The sequence below is a fragment of the Trifolium pratense genome, linkage group LG1, assembly GCF_020283565.1.
Source record: "Trifolium pratense cultivar HEN17-A07 linkage group LG1, ARS_RC_1.1, whole genome shotgun sequence".
In the NCBI taxonomy this organism is placed as follows: domain Eukaryota; kingdom Viridiplantae; phylum Streptophyta; class Magnoliopsida; order Fabales; family Fabaceae; genus Trifolium; species Trifolium pratense.
In genome coordinates this window covers 39,297,455-39,308,345 of record NC_060059.1, presented here as the reverse complement: position 1 = coordinate 39,308,345, position 10,891 = coordinate 39,297,455, and the positions used below count along the sequence as shown (strand labels likewise).

General features: G+C 34.4%; 3 protein-coding genes across 4 annotated transcripts; 2 read left to right on the top strand and 1 right to left on the bottom strand.

Moving 5' to 3' along the window:
* The first annotated feature begins 389 nt into the window (after positions 1-389).
* On the top strand, positions 390-4,079 carry LOC123916485 (PHD finger protein ALFIN-LIKE 4-like). 2 transcript variants are annotated; one of them, XM_045967964.1, is made up of 5 exons: positions 390-785; positions 892-924; positions 2,207-2,435; positions 2,669-2,798; positions 3,579-4,079. In XM_045967964.1, the coding sequence occupies exons 1-5, from the start codon at positions 686-688 to the stop codon at positions 3,864-3,866; spliced, it is 780 nt and encodes a 259-aa protein (XP_045823920.1). In that variant the 5' UTR covers positions 390-685; the 3' UTR covers positions 3,867-4,079. The 2 variants fall into 2 exon arrangements, with proteins under 2 accessions (XP_045823920.1, XP_045823914.1); XM_045967958.1 differs by having other exon boundaries at positions 502-785; positions 3,573-4,079.
* A 979-nt stretch (positions 4,080-5,058) lies between these two features.
* On the bottom strand, positions 5,059-5,765 carry LOC123916476 (17.9 kDa class II heat shock protein-like). Its single transcript, XM_045967947.1, has one exon. It carries the CDS (start codon positions 5,677-5,679, stop codon positions 5,200-5,202), a length of 480 nt encoding a protein of 159 aa, XP_045823903.1. The 5' UTR covers positions 5,680-5,765; the 3' UTR covers positions 5,059-5,199.
* A 1,681-nt stretch (positions 5,766-7,446) lies between these two features.
* Positions 7,447-8,201, top strand: LOC123916469 (17.9 kDa class II heat shock protein-like). The gene has a single exon (XM_045967935.1). It carries the CDS (start codon positions 7,499-7,501, stop codon positions 7,970-7,972), a length of 474 nt encoding a protein of 157 aa, XP_045823891.1. The 5' UTR covers positions 7,447-7,498; the 3' UTR covers positions 7,973-8,201.
* The last annotated feature ends 2,690 nt before the right edge of the window (positions 8,202-10,891 follow it).

The following is a 10,891-nucleotide window of genomic DNA, read 5'->3' as shown; positions in this document are numbered from 1 at the left end:
GGATCCAATTACCTAATGAAATAAGGACCCAATCTCCTGCTAACCCAAAAAACATTTCGAAAATTTCTCATCCCACCTACTCACTTTTTCACCACACCCCTGAAAATTCTATTTTTATCCTTGGTCAAAAAATTCGGAACGCGTTTTCCGAATTTTTTTTGCCTTCAAAAACAACTTCGGAATGTGTTTTCCAAATTTTTTCCAAATTTGAACTAAAAAAATTCGGAATGTAATATTTAATTAAAGGTAGTATTAAAAAATAATGATAAATTTGTAAAAAAAAAAAAAATTATCTTATATATATGTTTTTTGGAAGTGAAATTTATCTTATCTTACATATTTAAAGATAAAGTTTTTATAAAAGATATTTGGACGGGGCATTGGAAGTTATGTTAGAAAAAACAGACGAAATTTACTACTACCAAAAAAAAAAAAAAACAGACAAAATAGGGGGGGTTTATAAGTGACGGATTCGATAGGGTTTTATAAAATCCAATTCTTCCCGATTCAAATCCGGTAAAACAAACAACATAAAATTCACCCCTGTTTCAAACACTTGTACTTTCTTGTTCTTATTCCCATTCCTTTATGCACAGTTCACACTTTCTCAACAACACACAGAGAGACAGAGAAAAAGAAAAGGGTCAAATAGTTTTTCCCTCCACAAAAATTCACTTTCACAACCATGGACGGAGTTGATGTTCCTTACAATCCTCGTACTGTCGAAGAAGTCTTTCGTGATTTCAAAGGTCGCAGAGCTGCCTTAATCAAAGCCCTCACCATTGGTCAGTTAGCCCTTTTCCTTTTTCATAACAAAAAATAAATTACAAATTTTCTCTGTATTTTTTTTTGTGTAAAAAAATTTAATTTTTTTTTTGTGTTCTTCTCCAGATGTCGATGAATTCTACCAGCAGTGTGATCCCGGTAACGTTTTATTTCGTAAAAATTATTATTTGTCTTCTCTATGTTTGTGTTTTTTGTGTTCTTTAACTTTAAAAAACAAAAACCGTCACAGAAGTGTTTTTTTATTAATTGTTATTTTATTAATATGTTTGTTTCTTTCACGGGTTTTCACTGTTACACCTTTTTGTAAATTGGGTTTTCATTTTTTTATATGATACTATGACTAATAAAGCCCTAACTGAAATGACCTGGCTATTGTATGAGTTTCAGTGGTGTTTACCGCTAAATCTACGGACAAAAAACACTATATTTTATAGTATTATTTACAGTTACTTTGCAATTTCAGAGCTTGTATTATTGTTTCGTTTTAGTTTATATATCTGCATTGATTCTAATTTCTAATGTTGTATTCAGAGTGGTAATGAAATCTAAATGCTCCAATTATGGGAAACAACTCAATTGCAATATTCTTCTATGATGTTTATAGCTTTTAATTACAACATGTATTTTTATATTTGTAATTGTATATGGATCCAAAATGTTGATGGCTACTTTTCACATGAATTAAATTTGGTGGGTCATGAAAAAAGCTAAATTTTTTATCTTTTGTAGATATGACATTACACTGAATGAGTATATTTTGAGTACTAAAAAGTTATAGGGTGCTACATTGTTAGAGTACAATATTATGTGGCTTCAAAGTCTTTTGCGTAAAATATGTTGCTGCATTACATGTGCGAAGTATTAAGATGAAACTCATTCAATTTGATCCAAAGGTTATGTCACATCATATTTAGGTTCAAGTAGTACTTGTTGTTGCTTCTGTTTGCCACCGGTTTTGTCAAATATCTGCCGTGGCGGATTTTTTTACCACTGCCATGTGCTATTTGAGAGGATGGTAGCGCCATGGCGTTTTATGGGGGATTTATGTTCGTAGTCAATAACAGTGTTTTCCACCTTACCTTATGAGAAAATGATTGTTGTTGTTGTTGTTGTTGTTGCATATGCCATGGCATATGCATGATCGTCTCAGTGTGAATAGTGTAAGCTAAAATGTATCCTGCAGCTCCATTATATTGCTTAATTTTATATTCTGATATGATCGCTGAATTCCAGCGAGCGTGAAAAAATCCTAATAGAAGGGAATGGTCTAGGTTGCTTGAGTATTAAAAAATCGAAATGTTCATTTTTAAGATGATTTGAAGTTGAGTTACTCAGTTCCATTGTCAAAATTTCTGATTGTATTTTATATTTTTGGTTGATATACGTTAGTTAGTTAGTTTACATGACTTTTGTGATATAGAGAAGGAAAACCTCTGCCTTTATGGATTACCGAGTGAGCAGTGGGAAGTCAATCTGCCAGCTGAGGAAGTGCCGCCTGAGCTTCCAGAGCCTGCATTGGGTATTAACTTTGCTAGAGATGGGATGCAAGAAAAGGATTGGCTCTCTTTGGTTGCTGTACACAGCGATGCTTGGTTACTTTCTGTGGCTTTTTATTTCGGTGCTAGGTTCGGATTCGACAAAGCTGACAGGTATATTTTTTCCTTGACCCTTTTACAAAGTTTGTGGTTTTGCTCTGCTATGAAAACCGCAACGCTATGTGCTATTTTAGATTGTAGAATTTTCCATGTCTTAGTAAGATTTTTACCCTGACCCTGATCCTTGTATAGTTTGTTAGCAGTGCTTTCTGTTTGAATTTTCTCCTCATCCATTGATGACTTACCTTCTCAGTCTGATAATATATGTATTTACCATCTTTTTGCAGGAAGCGACTATTTAATATGATAAATGATCTTCCAACAATCTTTGAAGCTGTTACAGGGTTGGCCAAGAAACAAGGAAAGGAAAAGTCAGTTTCTAATAATAGCAGTACCAAAGCCAAACCAAACTCTAAGGTAAGCAAGCTTCAGAATCAAACTAACCACTAACAGTAATAATTTGCTAGTTTTATAGCCTTTAGTAATGAAATCAATCGCTTTTTCTGTAATAAACTTCCTGTATTTTAGCAATGAAATCAATTGCTTTTTACAGTAGTGTAATATGTTGTTTTTGTAGATGCTAGCATTTGAATCAAAAGTGAAAAAGAATTGAGGGATTTGAGTTCCTTGCAGTCGAGGAATCTACAGTCAAGCAATCTGGACTGTCAATCACCTCTCAATCAAAATTTAAATGACTGATATTGACTCGGTATTTTGACTCTGATTTACAAAGTCAGAAAGTGAGTCTATTGATGGCTTGTGTTCTCACTTGGTATTTTGACTTAGGTACAAAGTCAAAAAGTGAGTCGTCCAATTTTGATTTGATTTTTTTTTTGTCTTTAACTCTTCGGTTCCTGGGGTGAAAGGGCTGCAGTAAGTAAGCCTAACCAATGATTGTTTCAACTAAGGATTGAACCTGGGTGCTCTCATACGGTTCAACCTTACCTAAAAGTCATTAACCACTTGGTTATCCAATGGTCTAGTTTGCATGACTGTGGCATATCCATGAACCCCTGACCGCAGAGCATCTAGATCCCTCTCTTTGAAGCGAGAAAGTCTTTTGAGTTTTGACATTATCCAGTTCCTGATTGTTATATAACCACATATACCTCTTTTTAGAGCAAGAAGTTTTTGTTTCTGATTGATGTTATATTTAGCAATTTAAGGTTGTTATTTGTTTTGGTTTGACAAATGCAGCGAGGTTCTGAACCTCAGACAAAGTATTCAAAACCAATGGCAATACAAATGCAATCAAATGAAGATGACGAGGATGGTCTCGGTGCAGACGAGGAAGATGATGAGGAAGAACATGGAGATGCATCGTGTGGGGCATGTGGAGAAAGCTATGCAACTGATGAGTTTTGGATTTGCTGCGACATATGTGAGAAGTGGTTTCATGGAAAGTGCGTGAAGATTACTCCGGCAAGGGCTGAGCATATCAAACAGTACAAATGTCCAGCTTGCAGTAAGAGAGCTCGCACTTGACGATCAGTGGATATAGGAGTTTGTGTAGATTGGTGAATGGTGACTGTAACCTTCTATATTTATGACTACTAATTTGTTTGTTTAGTAGGTCAGGCTATTTAGTCTTGCCCTCAATTTAAGGTAACTTATGATATATATTAGGTGTACAAGGTACTATCGAATTGTTCCAAATTAGGTTATTTATGTCATTAATAGACTTGCATATTGTTCTGTGATGTGTTTCCTATGTTTTAATGTTTGTATGTAACTGTACTTGGTGTTTATGTTTTAGTAAATTTCATGTTATCCCTCAAAGACGTTGAGTTGTGCATACAAGAACTTTGTTTATGCTTAGTTGCTGGTTTTGTTAAGCATCATATGGATATGGATTACGGTCATTATTAATTGTTAACACTGTTTAGAGAAATATCTAGGCCTAAGGTTGGTTATGCAGAGTTAGTTAATATGCTATCTAGAGTAGTATTTGACCTTTACACCTTACAAGTAATACTGATATTATTCTCTGCCTCTCACAGAACATTACCCCTGTTCCAAAATTTCAAGCAATCTTAACCTCAATGGTTCTGGGTTTCTTAGGCAGAGGAGGAGGCAATTTCTCAACAGTAACACTCAACAATGACAGTATAAGTAAATCTTGAAAATGATAAAAATGAGTTGTTTTTGCTTATAGTTTCGGATAAGAAAAAGTATTTTTTTTGCTTATAATAAGAGATGGAGGGACTATATGTTAAGACATTTCTTGTGTTTACTGTGTATTTAGCTAACTAGCAAAAATGACGCATATTTTGTAGAGTTAAATATGTTTTTTAAACTTTCTTGTTCCAATTTTACTCCCCACTTTTTTTTATAAAAGTAAAAATAGCAAATTTTAAATGACTTTTGTTTGTCAACATGTCAATTTTCGGATGTTGTACCATCTATTTTCTATGACAACCTATGAAACACAAACATCTAAAAAATTAGACATGCCACAGTATGCGCCGCATGTAAGATATGATCAAACAACTCAGGCAAGTGTCTTAATTTTATTTTATTTTGCTTCAACACTCTTTAAATTAGTGTACAACACTTACACAATATGTCCTTTGTTTGACACACATTAGGTTAATGGCAATAATTAATTTTAACCTTTTCAATAAAAGATTGATATATAAAGGTCAAATAAATTGTTCAATTTAAATGCATATCATAGAAACAAAATCACTTCATTGCATTCTTGTGCTTGAGCAAATCAAAATACACTTAACAATAACTCCCCAAAACAAAACATAACATAACAAGAACATCACATTCAAACACATTACTACATCATTCTTCGAATCAAAACACGAATTCAAGCAATCTTAACCTCAATAGTCCTAGGCTTCTTAGGCTGAGGAGGAGGCAATTTGTCAACAGAAACAGTGAGAACCCCATCTTGACACACAGCAGAAACAGCATCAGTATTAGCATTCTCAGGAAGAACAAATTTCCTCATAAACTTTCCAACCCTTCGCTCCATTCTCAAATACTTAACACCTTCTTTCTCTTCTTCCCTCTTCCTCTCTCCACTTATCACAAGAACATTGTCATCTTCAACCTGAACCTTAATGTCACCAGATTTCAACCCCGGCATGTCGATCACAAACACGTATGAATTCGGATTTTCCTTCACGTCCGCCGGAGTAGCAGCCATTGCCTTCGCGTCTCTCACGTAGGACCTCGTCGGAGCATTGTGCGATGCCTTGTCGGAAGAAGTATCGTCTGAAAGGTCCATCATTTGGTGGAGAGCATGAAGAACTGGAGAATCCAAACCCATCAATCTCAAATCCATTGTTGATCACACTCACTCTTTGATGAAATGATGATTATTTTGAATGTTTGGGAATGCGTTGATTTGTTTAGTGTGAAGAGAGAGGTGTTGAATGTGAGTATTTAAAGGGTGAGAAGGAATGAAGAAGAAGAAATTACTGGAAGGTTCAAGAGAGAGGTCGTGTGGTTTGAAACTTCTAGTAGCTTTTCTTAACATTCCTTTTTATTTGGAGCTCTTTCTTTTTCTAGAAGCTTCCCGAAACTTTTGCTCCATTTTTTCTCTTTAATTTTTGTTCTTATTTTATTTATCTTATTTTTATAAATGTTCTTCTTTTCTTTCTTTATCCAAATAAATAAATATGAGAAATGATTGGTGTCTTTTGATTTATCTTTATTATACTCCTCCGGTTCTTTTTACAAGGAATATTTTGAAAAAATCACACGGACCAAAGAAACACATTTAACATAGTTATTTTCATTTAGATCCATAATCCACTGGTAAAAAATAACTTAGGAATTGTAATAGAAATTTTACATAAAATCAAAACAAAAAACAATTTTTTAATAAGTGTGCAAATGAGCATATTTGCTTAAAAAAGATGTTGAAGGGAGTATAACCAAATATGCCATCACTTTAACTTATCTCATGATGAGCAACCGGTCTGTTATGGTGTGTTATGGTGTGTTTGTATTGTTTAGCATAAGAGAACGAGAAGAGAGAAATACAATGATTTCGTGAATTGACAATAAAATTCTTATGTTAAAAAAATATAATTATTACTTAGTTTAATATGTGTGAGTGTTGTTGGAATAAGAGTAATTGTGGAAAAAAGCTTCTCTCTTGCCTTTCTTCCCATATATGCAGAGAAATGAAAAAGGTGGTGAACCCCACATTTTTGTTTCTCTCTTCTCTAAATCATTGCTACTCCAAACAATAGAAAAAGATATTTTCTCTTCAAACTCGGAATGGATTGTCTTCAGTGGCAATCACCCTGGAGAGAATAAAGTGCACATCTTTGTCTTTCATTTTGTTTTATTTTTAATCTATAATGTAATAGCATAAAAATGAAGGGTTGAGATTTCATGGGAGAGAAATTTTCACTAGAGACAATCTCCTCCCCTCTTATGTTACTCTCTCGCCCCATATTCTCTTAAAACTAACAAACTCTTGAGGAAAAATTTTTTGTACCAAATTATAAGTTGTTTTACATTACTAATGAAACTTTTAATGATATTTTTCCTATTATATCCTTAACTATTCATTACTCTATCTTCTTTCAATTATTCATTTTATCTTTCCTATATCATTAATGAATGACAATTTTGTAAACTAACTTATAATTTATTTTTTCCATACAACATTAATTACATTTATTAATTTGGCTAAAACGACTTACATTTTGAAACGGAGGGAGTAAGTACTCATATACTATATTTAAAAGGAAATTAAGTTAAAATGTTGAGTATAAATCACAATAAGAAATGGAGATAAAGAAAGAAAGCAAAAAAATGAAATAAAAACAACTTATTTGTTCAACTACTACTACTTAAAAAATAAAAAATAAATGGGCGAGAAGATTCTTGAAGCTGCTAAAAGTAGAATAGAATGTTGAAAAAGCCACGTGTCCAAATCTTATTGATGCTTCTATTCAATTTTATTGAGTCGTTCCCGAAACTACTAGAAGTTTCTAACGCAGAACATATTTCATTTATTACAGAACTAGCTAGAACCTTCAAGTTTTTTCTTTCTCAATTCTCACCTTTTAAATACTCCAATCATAGCAACTCATTCACAACATTGAAAATCACTTTTCATCAAAGAAGAAAAAGCTTTATCAATAATGGATTTCAGATTGATGGGTTTGGATTCTCACCCAGTTCTTCATTCTCTGATGGATCTTTCAGACGAAACTTCTTCCGACAAGGCATCACACAATGCTCCGACATGGTGCTACGTGAGAGACGCAAAGGCAATGGCTGCTACTCCGGCGGACGTGAAGGAATATCCGAATTCGTACTTGTTTGTGATTGATATGCCGGGGTTGAAATCTGGTGACATAAAGGTTCAGGTTGAAGATGATAATGTGCTTGTGATAAGTGGTGAGAGGAAGAGGGAAGAAGAGAAAGAAGGTGTTAAGTATTTGAGAATGGAGCGAAGGATTGGAAAGTTTATGAGGAAATTTGTTCTTCCTGAGAATGCTAATACTGATGCTGTTTCTGCTGTGTGTCAAGATGGGGTGCTAACTGTTTCTGTTGAGAAATTGTCTCCTCCTCAGCCTAAGAAGCCAAGAACCATTGAGGTTAAGATTGCTTGAATTCGTGTTTTGATTCGAAGAATGATGTAGTGTGTGTGGGTACAATGTTGTTTTTTTTTTAAGGTTGTTCTTTTTTATGTTTTGTTCTGGAGATCAATGGTGTAATGTAGTTACTTTGATTTGATAACAGTACAATGATCATTATGTTGTTGAGGGGAATTAGTAGTATCTTTGATTTGTAGTGCAATGAAGTTATTTTGTTTCTATGGTTTCAAAAAAATGTTGTATTACTCTGTTCTGTTATGCTCTGTGCCTCTGTCTTGCAGTCTTGCTCTGTTTTTCATCTGAGGATTGAGTTTTTGGTAACGAAAACAAATGTTCACTCCAAAATGAGATTGCCATTTTTTTTTTTTGTTTTAAATACGTACTGTATGATTGAAAAGAGAGAGTACAATGTATGTATTTTTGTCTCAAAAAGTATGTCTAGATAACATTTCTCATGTGAAAATTGACATGTTGAAAAACAATTTCATTCTATGTAGCCATGTAGATGCAGCACATAAAAGTGGGAGAATCCATCTTTCTTAGTTATACTCTCCATTCTCAAAGAAATTGAAGATTACACTACTAAGGTTTACTGTATAAAAGTCCTATTATACAAAAAAAAAAAAAGTATTTGAAGTTTAAAAATCTTCCAATTAGATCCTTTAAGGGAGATAGATGCACAATAGATCAACAAATTTGGATAGAGGATCAACCACCATTAATGTATTTTTTACACCTTATGTTTATATTCTTTAAAGAGAAAATGGAACATGTTAGGGTATCCTATCATTCAATACCATGTATTCTGTCAATTTGCAGCACTCCTTGTGAAGTAATAACGGATTTTTATAGTGATGTCTCATGTTCGATCTCTGGCTCATATATATAAAATACGATGTTTTTATCAAATGAGTTAAACTCATGGGGACTAAATCTCTTCTTTAAATCCCTCTAGTTATATATAACCTTTTATTATGTTAGTATTTTTTTATTTTTTATTTTTTATTTTTATAGAAATGAGGATGATTATATATTGGAGGATGATTAATTGATTATATTCTAGTGTATATATGAGAAAACGTATACTAATGCCCTATTTGAATTAGCCTATTTTTGAGCTTATGCAAACAACTTATACAATTTTTATGTATTATTATAAGTTTGTCAAGGTAGTTTATTGTAAAATAGCTTTGTTGGATATAAATTTGGTATTTATCAATTAAATATAATTGGTGGGTCCAATATTTATTTGGAGGTGATATTGTCAAAATAAAACTTTCAAAGTTGGCGTCGAAAGCCAACTAGGTCGAAGCCAAAAAGCGCTTCGAGAGATATAGATAACGCGTCCAATTTTGGCTTCGCCAGGAAGCTATCGAGAGCGCGAAATCGAACCGATGGAGAGTTGGGCCAAGCCCAAAGAAGGAACAACGAACGGCCCAAGAGGCCTTGGCGCGCGCTGAAGGAATGAAAGATGAAAGTGGAGAACGTGGTCGACGTGGCAAATGGAGGAGCGTCCAGATGATCAAGAAACAGTTACCACTTTGTAGTAGTATTTATAGTAGTTTTTCATTCAGAACAAGGGTCACAAATTTTTATACAAATACTCTCTCTAAAATTCTAAGTACTCAGCGATCGAACGAACGGAATTCAGAGGAGAAACGTATGTTTTGTGAACCATCTTTATTTGTAATTGCTTTTCATTCAATGCAATTTGCTTTCCAGTAATTTTCTCTAAGTTTAATTTCAGATACTTGCTCGAGAAACTGCTACTTCGAGGCGATTCGAATTAGTTTCTCTTGTATGTTTTAAAACGTTTTAATTCCTAAGTGTTTGTTTCCTTGTTAAAACGAACATTCAAATAGTTTTCTTAAAACGAATAAACACAAAATTGTCCTGAGATTTACTAGTTGATCTCGCGAGTTTAAATACTTAAACTAGCGGTTGTTTACCAAATTCTCACGTAAACAAATTGGCACGCCTAGTGGGACTGGTTTTGTGTTTATTAAAGTTGTGTTCATTTTTATGTTGTGGAATAAAAACTTGTTACTTGCATATAACTGATGATAAGTTAGGTTATGGTTAAAACTACTCAGAGATCTAATCCTAGTAAAACTCCAAACTCTAGTGCGATGAGTAGCGAAGCAAGTTCGAGTGGTGGAGTCGATCCACCTCCACAAAGTTTGGTAACATCTGAGTTGGTGAATGTTCCAATATTCTCCAGTCCAACCATTTCGACTGTGCAGGATGTTATTCCAACTCTACCAATACCAACTATGGCAATTCCGTCCATGACTGCTGGTTTTGGACGTTCGAAACCACCATCAGGTCAGGGTTTTATGTATGGGCCTCCCCCTACGCTTGGCTTAGGGATGCCAAGTTTCGAATCTGAGAGGTATACTTCGTCAAGGGTAACTCCTACACCCTTAACGACTGCGTCTGTGTTGTCTTTAAGGAAGCAAATGGATGAGAGCAACCATGAGATGGTTAATCTCTTAACCCAACAAATTGGTACTGTGTTTAATCCATTAATTCAGAATACCAACGAGAGTTATCAAATGTTGGCATTTCAAATGAGTCGAATTGCAGATTTTTTTGGGACACCCCCACCGCCTCCTAGAGTAAATCCTATTACTCCGCAAGTGATATTGCCTGCAATGTCTTCGACTCCAGTACAGCAAAGGCCAGGTTATGTGACTACTGAAACAGGTCCTAACCCAACACCCACGCCAGTTGTACAAGAGGAAACCTATTATCCTCACGAGGTTAGTCAAATGCCTCAAGTAGTAAATCAAAACCCTCCTGTTGTCAACCCAAATCCACAAGTGGTACATCAGAACCCCCCAGTGGTAATGGTTAGGAGGAACCAAGATCCTGACCAGGTAGTGCGAGAGGTGCAGAACAATAACTTGCTTGGCCAGCACAATTTGGCCAACA